Source organism: Sus scrofa, chromosome 10, assembly GCF_054392235.1.
Source record: "Sus scrofa isolate SSC_HxYL_T2T_F1_AM1 chromosome 10, Sscrofa_HxYL_maternal_Yorkshire_Landrace_v2.0, whole genome shotgun sequence".
NCBI classification, from domain to species: domain Eukaryota; kingdom Metazoa; phylum Chordata; class Mammalia; order Artiodactyla; family Suidae; genus Sus; species Sus scrofa.
The window spans coordinates 36,662,117-36,678,686 of record NC_139392.1 but is presented as its reverse complement, the minus strand read 5'-3'; the positions used below and the strand labels follow the sequence as shown (position 1 = coordinate 36,678,686).

The 16,570-nt window shown below is 36.1% G+C and overlaps 1 protein-coding gene across 1 annotated transcript; it reads right to left on the bottom strand.

Annotated features, from left to right (window-relative positions):
* Nucleotides 1-226: 226 nt before the first annotated feature.
* Nucleotides 227-1,162, bottom strand: LOC110258408 (olfactory receptor 5D18-like). The gene has a single exon (XM_021081689.2). It carries the CDS (start codon nt 1,160-1,162, stop codon nt 227-229), a length of 936 nt encoding a protein of 311 aa, XP_020937348.2.
* Nucleotides 1,163-16,570: the final 15,408 nt, after the last annotated feature.

The following is a 16,570-nucleotide window of genomic DNA, read 5'->3' as shown; positions in this document are numbered from 1 at the left end:
TGTTGTCTCAAATATTTAGACGAAAAATTAAAGATTTTAAAGATTGTGGATTTTTTTTCCAGTAAGTAAAAGACTGAGACAAGCTTGGTCTCTATTAGCCAAAATCCAATTTCTCCCCATTTTATAACATGAACTCTGCATTGATTTTAAAATTATATTTTAAAATGAACCTTAAGAGATACATTTTGTTTACATATCAAGGACAAACTCAACTAAAATAATATACTTAATGAGAAAATAATTTAGTGTCTGTTATTTTGCTGACTGTGTCCTTGACATCCTTATTTCTCAGACTGTAGATCAGGGGATTCAACATGGGAATTACCACTGTGTAAAACACAGATGCCACTTTGAATATGTACCTGGAAATTTTGGTGTTGGGTACACAGTAGAGGAAGAGGATAGTGCCATGGAAGATGGTGATGGTGGTCAGGTGGGAGGTACAGGTGGAGAAGGCTTTGTGGTGACCAGTAGCTGAATGCATCTTGAGGATGGTGCCAATGATAAAGATGTAAGACATGAGAATAATGAAGGGTGTGCTGACGGCATTAAAAGTGGCAAAAATGAAATGCAGCAAATGATTGAGAAAGGAGTCAGTGCAAGAGAGGAAGAACAATGAGAATTCACAGAAGTGATTGATTGTGTTGGAAACCCAGAATGATAATTTGGTAACAGTGCATGTGAGTAGCAAGGAGCAGGCTACACCCCAGGCATATGATCCCAAGACAAGCAGGACACAGAGTTTCTGGGACATGGTGACAGTGTAGAGCAGAGGGTTGCAAATGGCCACAAAGTGGTCATAGGCCATCACAGCTAATAAAAAGTATTCAGTCACCACAAAGGTACAAAAGAAAAATAATCGTATTATACAGCCTACCAATGAAATGGTTCTGTCTTCTACTAGTGGGTTTATCATTGTTTTGGGAGCAACTATGGAGAAATAGCAGAAACCCACAAAGGAGAGGTGGTTGAGGAAAAAGTACATGGGGGTATGCAGTTTGGGGTTAATTTTGATTATTACAATCATCCCAAGGTTTCCTATAGCTGTGACACCATAAATGGCCAGAAATATCAAGAAGAGGGGAACTTGAAATTCTGGGTAATCTGAGAAGCCCAGGAGAGTGAATGTGGCCCCACATTTATTTCTCTCTGATGCTATCATGGCTTCTATTTGACAGAATCTGATTTTGTGCTAAAAACAAAAATATTAAGAAGTGTGATCATATAAGACACTCGGTTAATTACTCTTTGCCAAAACTTGGAAATGAAATAAAATATCTCTTTAAGATTTTCTCTGTTTATGTTGTATGCAAGTTGAGCTAAATGTCTAAAATTTCAAAACATGATCACTATTCTAAAATTATTTTTAGTCAAATAATACAATTATTGAATTTTTTAGTTCTCAATGGTAATTCTTAATATTTACAAATAAAAGTGTGAGATTGAGAGATTTGGGTTTTTTTGAAAAGAAATTCTCCAATAACACTTTCATAATATTGTAAAAGCAGAATCAAGCTGAAATGAGAAAGAAATTAAAACAAATATTTCCCAGGAGAATAACTAAATATAGCAAATAATCTAACTTGGAAATATCTCTTTCCTAGGCCCCTTTCTCCATTTTTGCTCCCTTTATAACATAGAAGATATTTATTTTTTCTATATATTGCAATTGAAGGAGACATTAAATTCTTGAGATAATACTACATACTGAAGAAATTTCATGAGAAAATAGAAATGTAAAAGACATATATTTCTCTAACTAGTGACCACACTTCTAAGATCCTACCATACTGGGAAATGCTTTCTCTATCATTTCTGATATGGTTCTCTTTGGTCCCACAACCAAAGAAATAGGTTTGTTGTTGTTGTTGTTGCTATTGTTGTTGATTTCATGGCTACACTTGAGGCCTATGGAAGTTCTGGGGCCAGGGATTGAATCTAGCCACTGCTGTGCCAAATACTTTAACCTTCTGCACAGTGCTAGGGATTAAACCCACACCTCCACAGTGATCAGAGCCACTACAGTCAGATTCTTAACCCACTTCTCCACAGAAGTAATTCCAAAAAAAAATTTAGATGGTTCATCAGGAAGATGTTAGATCATATGCAAAACTGAGACACTAAAGTCCCCTATCTTCCTCCAAACTCATCAATTCATTTATTAAAGACAACCTCAAAAGACAATCCATCACAAAGCTGGCATTCTAACTATAGCTAATCTATCAAAGACTCTTACAAATTCATATTAAACTAATGTTCTATTTTATGTAATGGACCTTGTGACCCAAATGATACTTTTAAATTACTTATAAGTTTATATGGGTCCAGGAAATATGGAAGCTAAAATATTTCCTATTATTTTTTACATTTTGTTGTAACTATTGCTTTCATAGCTGCTTTATATTCTTAATTATAAATGGCCTATTTTTTCTTTTTTTTTACTCGAGTTTGAACTCTGTTTATTTTTAAAAATAATTATCAATTTTGTATTGACTACTACTTCAAAAACCTGTATAAATAAGACAATGCACATTTCCCAAATTCTCAGAGCTCTTTATGCCCCCATTCCAGGCACCTGTTGTTTATGGAGCTGTAATGCAGGGGCTCAGGCCTGAGTCAAGCCCTCTAATACAAAGCCCTGTAGACTAAATAATTTTTCTTTTTTTCTGAATTTTCAGAGAAGTGAATTATGCAATGAATAAATATTTTTTTCTAGAGATTCTTGTACTGAGTGAAGTAAGCAGAAAGAGAAAGACAAATACCATATGATATCACTTATTCCTGGAATATAATATATGGCACAAAGGAAACTTTCCACAGAAAAGAAAATCATGGATGTGGAGAATAGTCTTGTGGTTGACTAGGGGGAGGGGAAGTGAGTGGGATGGATTGGGAGCTTGGGGTTAATGGATGCAAACTATTGCTTTTGGAATGGATATGCAATGAGATCCTGCTGTGTAGCTCTGAGAACTGTCTAGTCATGTATGATGGAACATGATAATGGGAGAAAAAAGAATGTGTACATGTATGTGTAACTGGGTCACCATGCTGTACAGTATAGAAAAATCATATTGGGGAAATAACGTAAAAAAAAAATAAAACAAGAAATGTCTACATCTAAATGGTACGTTTCCCTTCACATATTTCTATTTTTCTAGATAAGCTACATTTAAATTAATACTAATATGTCTTTGGAATCTTAAAATATACCTGATGATGGTCCAGGTAGGACCTATTCTTGTTGGGAGTGATACATATATTCTTATACCTAGATTCACAACCCTGGGGATATAAACCCTAGAGATCAACTGTTGCCTAAATCTCTTAAAGCCATGAAATAAAAAATTAAAATCAGTAACCATTCTTTGATGTAATTCCTGTGTACTGTAAATCCTGGAGTAATGTTATGGGCATTTCATATGAATATTGATATGTTAAAGTCACATCTATCAACCACTTCATCACTTTCCCATAGTTATTGAAATTATATAATCTCAGATGTCATTATAAAATGTTAATTGAATGACTAAAATATGCTAGACATAACTGTCTTCCTTCATGTTTCCACTCTAACCTATGGGAGACATTTGAATTTCTGTCTTAAAGTAATTATGATTTATTGAGAATTAAACCAGACATATTCCAAAACTTAAATATAAAGTTGGGAAAATGATCTAGTCCTTTTTAAATATCTGTTCTGCTCTATTACACCATTACATCCAACCTATGAAATATTTTTAGATATTGAATTATTGAAATCATACATATTCATTGACAAAAATATGAACTGTAGAATTTACATAAGAAAAAGAACAATCAATAAATAATTGTTACTAAATCAACTGCATATAAATGCCACATTCAAGTTTAGAGAAACTTGGCCAATATTACCTGAATTAAAAAACAAAAGTGGAGGAAGGCCAAATGGCAGAAGAGTAGGGGGACACACTCACCCTCTCCCACAAACACAGCAACAACAAAAAACACATCTACAGGTTAATCAGTTCACGCAGAACAGCAATTAATCATTGGAGAAGAACATAATCTCCAATAATGGCAAGTATCTCACAACATAACTGGGTAAAACAAGAGAAAAGAGGAGAGTGAGAGAAGGGGAATCGGAGCTGGATGGGCACTCCTGAAAGGGAACTGTGGAAGAGAATGGGATCCCACACTGGAAATTCACCTACTCGATGGAAAGATCAATCAAATAGGAGGGATCTCCAGATGCAGAGAAGAGCACAGCAATAAGTCTGAGATCTGAACAGTAGAGTGAGAACCAAACAGATCATCTGAACTACTGGCACAGTCACCAAAAACAGAGATGCTTGGGTGGGGGCTGGGCACCGAGATCTTGGCTCCAGAGGTTAGTCCCCTGGAATGGGAACAAGCTGGGGTGGGCAGTGCAGAGACTGCTTGAGGGACTAGGAATTGGTTGCTCAGGTTGGCAGGGCAGAGACTACCTGGGAGTCTAGAAAGTGGAACATCATGGGTGGAGGGAGCAATACGGTAAGGGCTGGGGAGTTGAAAGCCACATCATAGGGAACCCAGGAGAAGAGCTGCATCTGCAGGAGAGAGAAGTCACCAGTGTTGGGGAGGGGAGAGGAGGAGGGTTGGGCCACCATAGAATACTCCCCACACCACACTGAGCTCAATTGCCTGCCAGATATCACAAAGCTCTGCTTCCCATTGCATACCCCTTACCCCTACACTGCATGCACACACTGGACCTGAGACTGCCTGCCATCCCAGAGGGCTGGCCTCAACATTTGCAGGAAGCTGACCACTGCAGGGGCTTTCACTGAACTGGCCTGCCTGCCCTCTAGAGGGGCTACAACCCTGCAGAGCAGCACCCAATACCACCAGCCCCCTGGAAAAGGACCACAGCCCAGAAAAGCTAGAACAAGCTTGGCCCAGCCATGCAAAATCTGCCTCCATTCATATGTGGGGTTCTGCCAATTCCAGCTGCCCTTGGGAACAGCCCCTTGGGATCTCAGTGGCCCAGCTAGCCAAACCTGCCCTCGTTGGTTTCTGTCCTCCTGTGGAACATCTGTCCAGCACTTCCAGTCCCCTGGAAAAGGCCTGAAGGCCAGAGAAGCTAGAACAAGTTTGGCCCAGCCATGCAAAATCTGCCTCCATCGTGGAGTGGTCCTGCCAATTCTGGCTGCCCTGGGGTTCTCAGCAGCACAGCTAGCAGCTCCTGCCCTTGGGAGGTGCAGCACTCCCATGGAACAGCTGCCCAGCACCACCAGCCACTGGGGAGAGCCCTGTGGCCCAAAAACACCAGAGCAAGTACTGCTGGCCATGGGAAATCTGCTTCCATCAGTTTGGACCTCCCAGTCCTGCTGCCCTCAAGAAGTCCTCCTTTGCTTCAGAGAGACACTGTCATCCCCACCTATCCTCTGGAAAAGCCACAACTGCAACAAAGAAGACCAACCAACAAGCCAGCCCTAGGGAAAAATTCCCCAGCAGTGCCAAGGCAAACACTTTGTGGCCATGGTAAGTATAACTCCACCAAGAGAAAGAAAACAACAAGTAAGATGAAGAAACTGAGAAATCACCCGCAGTTAAACCAACAGGAGATCTCACCTAAAGCAGTTGACAATGACAGACCTGTACAGTCTGACAGACTTGGAGTTCAAAAGGGCAATAGTGAAAATACTGAAGGAATTAAGGGAAGATATGAATAGTAATGCAGACACCCTCAGAAAGGAACTAGAAAATATAAGGATGAGCCATGAAAAATTAGAAAATTCAGTTGCAGAGATACTAACTGAACTAAGGGCAGTAAAAACCAGAATGAATAATGCAGAAGAACAAATTAGTGATGTGGAAGATAGAATAATGGAAATCACCCAATCAGGACAGCAGACAGAAAAACAAATGAAAAACATGAAAGCAATATAAGAGACCTATGGGATAATTTAAAGCAGGCCAATCTATGCATAATAGGAATTCTAGAAGGAGTACAAAAAAATAAGGGGATGGAAAATATATTTGAAGAAATTATCACTGGAAACCTTCCAAATCTAAAGGACACTGAGTTCAAGATACAGGAAGCACAGTGGGCCCCAAACAAGTTGAACCCAAATAGACTCACACCAAGACACATTATAATAAAAATGGCAAAAGCTAATGATAAAGAGGATCCTAATGGCAGCAAGAGAAAAGAAAATGTTACCTATAAGAGAATTCCCATAAGGTTATCAGCTGATTGCTCTACAGAAACTCTATAGGCCAGGAGGAAATGGTAAGAGATATTTAAATTTCTAAAAGGAAAAAAATTGCAACCTAGAATACTCTATCCAGAATGAATATCATTTAAAATAGAAGGGGAAATAAAAATTTTTCCCAACCAAAAAAAAAAAGATAAAAGAATACAGCAATACAAAACACAGGCTAAAAATTATTGAAAGGGCTTCTCTAAACCAAAAAGAAAGGAAGGAAAGAAAGGGAGGAAAAAAAAAAAAGAAGAGGAAGAACTAGAATTGAGGAAACCACAATCAGAGAGCAGTCACTCAAATAAGCCAGCATACAGATTTAATCATGAACATGTTTAAAACAAAATAAAATTAAAAAGAAAAAAAAGAGTCATCAAAATCATAAAATGTGGGCAAGGGAAGTAAGGAAATTAATAGACTCTTTTTAATTTTTTTTTGTTTGTTTTTGTTTTTCTTCTTAGTTTTAGTATAGTAAGGTAGTGTTTGAATCTACAGGAATATCAGGCTAAAACACACAATTATAGGAAGAGGTTAGCATACTTAAGAAACAGAGCAGCTACAAACCAAAACCAAACACTGCATTAGCAAAAAAAAAAAAAAAAAAAAAAAGAAAAATACAAGCAGAAAATAATTGGAGACCATCCAACCAAAAAAGAGAAAGGAAGAATGGAGAACCATAGAATCAACAGGAACACGAGGTTCAAAATGGCAATAAATAATCATCTATCAATTATCACCTTAAATGTCAATGTACTGAATGCTCCAATCAAAAGACACAGAGTGGCTGAGTGGATAAAAAGGCAAAAACCTTCAATATGCTGCCTCCAAGAAACTCACCTTAGGACAAAGGACACATATACATTGAAAGTGAAAGGGTGGGGAAAAATATTTCACGCCAATAGACAAGACAGGAAAGCAGGAGTTGCAATACTCACATCAGACAAAATAGACTTTAAAACAAAAGACATAAAGAAAGACAAAGAAGGACACTATTTAATGATTAAGGGATCCATCCCAGGAGCGGATGTTACTATTGTCAACACATATGCCCATAATACTGGGACACCGAGATACATAAAATAAATACTAACAGACATAAAGGGAAAAATTGATGGGAATACAATCATAGTAGATGTTAATACACCACTCACACCATTGGACAGATCCTCTAGACAGAAAATCAATAAAGCACAGAGATCCTAACAGAAACAATAGAAAAATTAGACCTAATTGACATCTTCAGGACACTACATCCAAAATAATCAGAACACACATTCTTCTCAAATGCACATTGAACATTCTCAAGAATCGACTACATATTGGGACACAAAGCTAACCTCAACAAATTTAGGAGCATAGAAATTATCTCAAGTATCTTCTCTGACCACAATGCCATGAACCTAGAAACCAACCATGGGAAAAGGAAAGATAAAAATCCTACTACAAGGAGTCTAAACAACATGCTACTAAAAAACCAATGGGTCAATGAGGAAATCAAGAAGGAAATTAAAAAATACCTTGAGACAAATGATAATGAAGACACAACCTCTCAAAATCTATGGGAAGTTGCAAAAGCAGTGCTCAGAGGGAAAGTCATAGTGATACAGGCCTTCCTCTTAAAAAAAGAAAGATCTCACATTGACAACTTAACACTCCAACTAAACGAATTAGAAAAAGAAGAACAAAAAAGACCTAAAGTCAGCAGAAGGAAGGAAATTATAAAGATCAAAGAGGAAATCAATAAAATGGAGATTCAAAAAACAATAGAGAAAATTAATAAAACCAAGAGCTGGTTCTTTGAAAAGGTAAACAAAATTGGCACCCCTGGCTAGACTCACTAAGAAGAGGAGAGAAAGAACTCAAATAAAGAAAATTAAATGAAAAAGGAGAAATCACAATGGATACTGCAGGAATACACAAAACCATAAGAGAATACTGTGAACAACTATACGGCAACAAATTTGACAATCTGGAAGAAATGGACAGTTTTCTAGAATCTTACAGCCTGCCAAAACTGAATCAAGTAGAAACAGACCAACTGAACAGACTGATCCCTAGAAATGAAATTGAAGAGGTCATAAAAACACTCCCTACAAATAAAAGTCCAGGACCATATGGCTTCACAGGTGAATTCTACCAAACATATAAAGAGAAACTGGTGACCATCCTCCTTAAACTCTTTCAAAAGGTTGAAGAAGAAGGGATACTCCCAAAGACATTCTGTGATGCCACCATCACCCTCATTCCAAAACCAGATAAAGATACCACCAAAAATGAAAACTATTGGCCAATACCTTTGATGAATATAGACGCAAAAATTCTCAACAAAATATTCCCAACAAAATATTTGAGAACAAATATTCTGAACAAAAATGAATCTAACAACATATCAAAAAGATCATACACCATGACCAGGTAGGGTTCATACCAGGTTCACAAGGATGGTACAACATATGCAAATCAATCAACATCATATACCACATTAACAAAAGGAAAGTCAAAAACCATATGACCCACTCAGTAGACGCAGAAAAAGTATTTGACAAAGTCCAACTTCCATTCATGATAAAATCTGTCACCAAAGTGGGTATAGAGGGAAAATTCCTGAACATAATCGAAGCCATTTCTGACAAACACACAGAAAATATAATACTCAATGGTGAAAAATTGAAAGCCTTCTCACTCAAATCTGGAACAAGACAGGGATGCCCACTCTCACCACTGCTATTCAACATAGTTTTAGAGGTCCTAGCCACAGCAATTAGACAAACAAAAGAAATAAAATCATCCAAATAGGAAGAAAAGAGGTAAAAGTTTCACTGCATGCAGACATGATACTATAAATAGAAAACCCTAAGGACTCAAACCAAAAGCTACTTGAACTGATTAATAAATTCAGCAAAGTAGCAGGATATAAGATTAACATTCAGTAATCAGTTGCATTTCTGTATACCAACAGTTAAATATTAGAAAAGGAATATAAAAATACAATACCTTTTAAAATCACACCTCACAAAATCAAATACCTCCTGACCAAGGAGGTAAAGGACTTCTATGCCTAGAATTAAAAACTTTAATCAAAGACATTAAAGAAGATATAAAGAAAGGGAAGTAGCTTCCATATTCATGAAATGGAAAAATCAATATTGTAAAAATAGCTATACTACCCAAAGCAATCTACTGATTCAATGCAATCCCTATCAAACTACCCATGACATTTTTCACAGAACTGGAAAAAACAATCCAAAAACTTATATGGAACCACAAAAGACCCAGAATCGCAAAAGCAGTCCTGAGAAACAAAAACCAGGCAGGGGGCATAACTCTCCCAGACTTCAAAAAATACTACAAAGCCACAGTCATCAAAACAGTGTGGTACTGGTATCAAAACAGACAGACCAAACAGTGGAACAGAAAAGAGAACCCAGAAATAAACCCAGACACCTATGGTCAATTAATCTTTGACAAGGGAGGCAAGAACATAAAATGGGAAAAAGAAAGTCTATTCAGAAAGCATTGCTGGGAAACCTGGACAGCTGCATGCAAAGCAATGAAACTAGAACACACCCTCACACCACGCACAAAAATAAACTCCAAAAGGCTGAAAGACTTAAATATAAGACAAGACACCATCAAACTCCTAGAAGAAAACATAGGCAAAACACTCTCTAACATAAATATCATGAATATTTCCTCAGGTCAGTCTCCCAAAGCAATAGAAATAAGAGCAACAATAAACCCATGGGACCTAATCAAACTGACAAGCTTTTGCACAGCAAAGGAAACCCAAAAGAAAACCAAAAGACAACTTTTAGAATGGGAGAAAATAGTTTCAAATGATACAACTGACAAGGGCTTAATCACTAGGATATACAAGCAACTTATACAACTCAACAGCAAAGAAGCCAATCACCCAATGGAAAAATGGGCAAAAGACCTGAATAGACTCTTCTCCAAAGAAGATACACAGATGGCCAGCAAGCACATGAAAAAATGCTCAACATTGCTGATTATAAGAGAAATGCCAATAAAAACTACCACAAGATACCACCTCATACCAGTCAGAATGGCCATCATTAATAAGTCCACAAATAACAAGTGCTGGAGGGGGTGTGGAGAAAAGGGAACCCTCCTGCACTGTTGGTGTGAATGTGAACTGGTACAGCCACTATGAAGAACAGTTTGGAGATACCTTAGAAATCTAAACATAGAACTTCCATATGACCCCAAAATCCCACTCCTGGGCATATATCCGGACAGAACTCTCCTTAAAAGAGACACATGCACCCACATGTTCATTGCAGCACTATTCACAATAGCCAGGACATGCAAACAACCAAATGTCCATCGACAGATGATTGGATTAGGAAGAAGTGTTATATACACACAATGGAATACTACTCAGCCATAAAAAAGAATGACATAATGCCATTTGCAGCAACATGGATGGAACTAGAGAATCTCATACTGAGTGAAATAACTCAGAAAGACAAAGTGATATATGATATCACTTATAACTGGAATCTAATATACAGCACAAACTAACATTTCCATAGAAGAGAAAAAAATCATGGACTTGGAGAATAGACTTGTGGCTGCCTGACAGGAGAGGGAGGGAGTGGGAGGGTTTGGGAGCTTGGGGTTATCAGATACAACTTGGAATGGATTAACAAGGAGATTCTGCTGAATAGCATTGAGAACTATGTCTAAATGCTTATATTGCAACAGAACAAATGGAAAAAATGTATACATGTAAGAGTAACTTGGTCCCCATGCTATAGAGAGGAAAAAATAAAGAAAATAACAAAAATAAAAAAATGAAAGAAACAACAAAAAAGTGACCATCACTAGTGATGTAATGTGGATATAATTTATCCCCTGATATGATGTGATGAGAAAAGCTTCACCTCTGTGATATTCTTTCTTCCAAACCCATAATCCCAGGTTAATTTGAGAAAATCAGCAAGCAAACCCATATTTGGATGCATTCTATAGGATACTCACCTTAGAATTAAGTCAATAGAAACAAGAAAAGAGTGAAACACATCACATATCAGAGGAAATTTTTGAGACGTGATGGCTTAATAGAATGTGGTACCCTTGCTGGTATCCCAGAAATGAAAGAGTACATTAATGGGAAAAATTAACAAAATCCAAATAAAATTTAGATTTTAGTGATCATAATGTACCAATATTTCTTTTTAAGCATTACTTTTTTGTGGTAAGGTCATGTGACCTACCCTCTTAAGATATTTTAAGTATAAAACTCAGTATTCTTGATGACAGATGTGATTTTCTTATATAGTACAACTCCAGAACTTATTCAACTTGCTTAACTGAAACTTTATGCCCATTGATTTGTAACTTCCCATTTCCCATCCACCTGCCTCTATCAAGGATCATTTCACTCTTTGATTCTATGAATTTTATTATATTGAATACAAGTGGAATCATATAGTATTTGTCGTTCTTGGACTGGCTTAGTTCATTTGGCATGATGTCTTCAATGTTTATCCATGTGGTCAAATATTTTAGAATTTCTATCTCTTTTAAAGGCTGAATTGAATTTGGTTTTATGTATATGCTGCTTTTTCTTTATCCACTTATTTGTCCATAGTAATTTAGTCTGTTTCCACATCTTGGCTATTGTGAATAACTCTGCAGTAAACATGGAAATGCTAATATGTTTTTGAACTCATAACTTCAATTATTTTGGATAAATATCCAGCAGTGAAATTACTGTATCATGTAGTTATTTAGTTTTTATATTATAAAACTCTTGTGTACTATTTTCCATAGAAACTGCCCTATTTGACTTCCACCCAACAGTGTATAATGGTTCCAATTTCTCCATATCCTTGATTACACTTGTATTTTTTTAATAATGGTCATCTTTACAGATATGAGGTGATAACTCATTATGGTCTTGATTTTCATTTCAATGATGATTAGTAACAGTGACCATTTTTTTTCTGATTTTATAGTACCTAAAAGCCATTTGTATATCTCTTGAGAAGAGATTATGTCCTTAGCTAGCATTTTAATTGGTGTATGATGGGCCTAGTGTGTTTTTTATTTGTTTGTTGGTTTGCTGTTTTTTTTTTTAGTTCCTTTGTATGTATATGAGATTTGTCCTTTATTAGATACATGGATTACAAATATTTTCCCATTCCTCTGCTTTTTCATTCTGTTTACTATTTCCTTTGATCTGTAGAAGGTTTTGATGAATGTAGGTGGCAGTTGTATAAGATATCAATAACAGGGAAAATTCAGAATGTCGTGGTCATCAGAACACCCCAGTTCACCTGAAACTGTCTGAGTTTTTGTATTGTAACTCACACAAATGAAGAATTCCCTCAATCATGTCCCTTTATAACAATATTTTCTTTCTATGATAAGCATTTCCAGTAAGATCATCTCTGTTTCTAAAACCTTAGATCCAGATGGTTCTAGATTGTTTCAGCACTAAAAGTTAGTGGTCCCATAAAATAGTGGGAACATGATAGTTTTATGTTTTCAGAAATACTAGGATTTAAGGATCAATCAGAAGGTGATCTTTCCAGGTCAATTTCATTTACTACAAATATTCTTTATTAGTTATCATTTTCAGAGTTCCTCAACCTTGGCACTATTAATATTTCATGCTGGATTATTCTTTCTATAGGAGTTACACTCTGCCTCGTACCATGTATAGCAGCATCTCTGACCTCTGTCCAAGAGATGATAGTATCAACCTCACACTTGTCCCTCATTTGTGAAAAATCAATAGGTCTCCAGATATTTTCAAATGTCCATTTGGGAGGGGTGGGGAGGGGAGGGGACAAGCATAATCCCCTCATTTTGAGAACTGTTATTTTCTTGAATCTAGCAGGTTTTCAGGTTCTTATTCCTGACTTATGAGCAAATTAAATATCAGGTGCCTTATCCTTATTATATAGATTATACAATCTGTATTATCTTTACACCTAGAAAACATGGCATCTAAAATCCCTATAATTTTCTAAATTTTCTATAATTTTCTAAATATAATCTAAAATCCCTATAATTTCCTTATTTTTTTACTACTGTGAATCAGCATCTTTCTTCCCATGCTTTAAAATAATATTTTGAACTTACCTTATTGATTCTATTCCTCCAGTGGATTCATTTTAATTCTTTTAAATTTAATTTTGTTTAAATGCCTGCCTATTTTCCATTGTACAATTCTTCTAAAGTTTCATAGATGCAGAGGGAGATAGATACCTGGAAACACTCTCTTCCCTTCCTTTCTGTTCCCTCCCCCTGCAGGAAACACTTGTTTAGAACACTGCTATATAGACCTCAGCTAAACCATGCCCCCTCTACAAAGCTCTGTAGAAAGTAGGTGCTTCTTGTTCCTGACACATAATGTTCCAAGTGGCTCAAAAATTCCACCAAATTATTTTTCTCATGAAGAAATAACTGAACCTAAGTTGCTTTTAGAGTCTTTACATGATATAGAATATTCATATTTTCTCTGACCTTCATACAACCTTGCTGGTGGAAAATGCAGCCCCTGTCCAGCCTCAGGAGAGCTCACTTGTTTGGGGAAGATGCTAAGACTTTTATTCCCTGTTCCACTATGTCCCTAGAGAAAATTATTTGCCTTATTCTTCAGAGACCTCAAAACTTGCAATTAAAATTATTTTTTTCCAATGTAATTCTGATATTTTGAAAAAATTTAAGAGACAGCGTTCCTAAGACTGAGTATCAGAGTCCTTATGTCTCCAATTAGGGTAATTTTGTGTAAGTTAAGCACAATTTGAAGATAATATGAGATTCCTGTCCAAATCCTGTCTTTAAGAATAAACACTATGGATGAAATTAAGGCCAGAGAGTCCCAGTGGATTTGTCTCAAATCACAGACAGTGACATAGACAAAACTGTGATAGAAATATTGTTTCATGGTTTACTTGTTTGTTTTGTATATTTAAAAAGTAAACTCAAAATGCCTTAAAGACTTAAATGTGAGAAAAGACACAATCAAACTCCTAGAAGAGAACACAGGTAAAACATTCTCTGACATCAACCTTACAAATGTATTCTTAAGTCAGTCTCCCAAGGCAACAGAAATAAAAGCAAAAATGAACAAATGGGATTTATCAAACTGACAAGCTTTTGCACAGTAAAGGAAACCATACAAAAAAAAAAGAGACAATCTATGGAATGGGAGAAAATAGTTTCAAACTATGCAACTGAGAAGGGCTTAATCTCTAAAATATACAAATGACTTATACAACTTGACAGCAAAACAAAAAAACAAAAAAAAAAAACTCAGCTCAAAAATGGGCAAAAGACCCGAATAGACATTTCTCCAAAGAAGATAAACAGATCACCAACAAGCATATGAAAAAATGCCCAACATGACTCCTTATTACAGAAATGCAAATCAAAACTACTATGAGGTACCACCTCACACCTGTCAGAATGGTAATTATTAATAAATCCACAAATAACAAATGCTGGAGACGGCATTGAGAAAAGGGAACCCTCCTTCACTGTTGGAGGGAATGTAAATTGGTACAACCACTATGGAAACCAGTATGGAGGTAACTAAGAAAACTAAATATAGAACTAACATATGACCCAGCAATACCACTTGTGGGCATATACCTGGACAAAACTTTCCTTAAAAAAGATACATGCCCCCATATGTTCATTGCAGCACTATTCTCAATAGCCAAGATACCAAAACTACCTAAATGTCCATGGACTGATGAATGAATTAAGAGGATGTGGTTTTGGCCAAGCCTTCCAATGTCTGAAGCTTAAACTACTTTTTTTTTTTTTTTTTTTTTGCAAGAACAAGATGCTTATGTAACATATTCCAACCTCCTGGTGATTGTGGAAATGACCTCTTGATTTTGAATCACTGAGACATGAGAGCCCCAGGTCTCATTTAAAACCTGCAAGGAACTAGGAATGGGTTTTTTTTCAGTATGAACTGCTTTCATTTTCACATGTTAGAAGGGTTAATAATCTGGAACAACAACAAAAAAAACTAAACTGATCAAGAGGTGGCTAAATAGATGAGCTAATAAAATGGGAACTGCTTGTAATTGTATAATAATTATAGAATGTATACTAATAAAATGGCGCACAATTTGAATTTACAATTGCTACTTACTCCTTAAGCCCTAGCATTTTAGAGGTGAGATTATAACTATTCACAAGGCTTCTTCCCAGCTCCTGTAAGAGGATTCTATTATGGGTAAACGAGATAAAATGAGAGCTTTAATATGACTATAGGTCAGTGGTTTTTGAATTGTTAATGCATAAAAGACCCCAAAGGCATATACTGAATATATAGTGTATGAAAGACAAAATTAGATAAATGAAAAGCATTAAAAAAAAAAAGATGTGGTACATATACATAAGGGAATACTACTCAGCCATAAAAAAAGAACAAAATAATGCCATTGTAGCAACATGGATGGAACTAGAGACTCTCATACTAAGTGAACCAAGTCAGAAAGAGAAAGACAAACACTGTATGATATCACTTATATCTGGAATCTAATATATAGCACTAATGAACCTTTCCACAGAAATGAAACTCATGGATTGGAGTCACCAAGGAGGAGGGAGAGGGGGATGGAGTGGTGTGGACTGGGAATCTGAAGTTAATAGATGCAAACTATTGCCTTTGAAATGTATATACAATGAAATCTTGCTGTATAGCAGTGAGAACTATATCTAGTCACTTGTGATGGAGTATGATGGAGGACAATATGAGAAAAAGAATGTATACACATATGTGTGGCTGGGTCACTTTTTTGTGTAGTAGAAAATTGACAGAACACTGTAAGCCAACTATAATGGAAAAATAATAATCATTAAAAAATAAAAATGAAAAATAAAAAAACTGAATTGGATATTATTAACACTGTAATTACAAATTATGATTTGCTGTAGGCCAAAAATACTCTGAACAAGTTCTAACTCCTGTTTTTTCAGAGATAGCTCTTCTTCTGTTATGGAACTCAGGTCCTGCTGCTGGATGCTTGAATATCAATGCCAAGAGGATTTAAGTCTGAATGAAGGAAGCCTTTGGAAAAAGTGGACTTACATCTTAAAAACCAACTCTGAATATTCTGCAAATTAAAATTATAAAGTTAAAAGGGAAATAATCTCAGTTAACCACTGAGGTAGGACATCAGAATTGTATCCTCCTACTCAAGCGATCTTGTTGAATCCTCATCATCTTTCTTTAGATGTAATCTTATTCATTTGTCAGATTACTGCAGGGGAACTAGAGATTAAATCTGGTCATCTATTAATTATTTTTTCTTCATTTCTATTTATATAATATACAGAGAGAACCAACATGT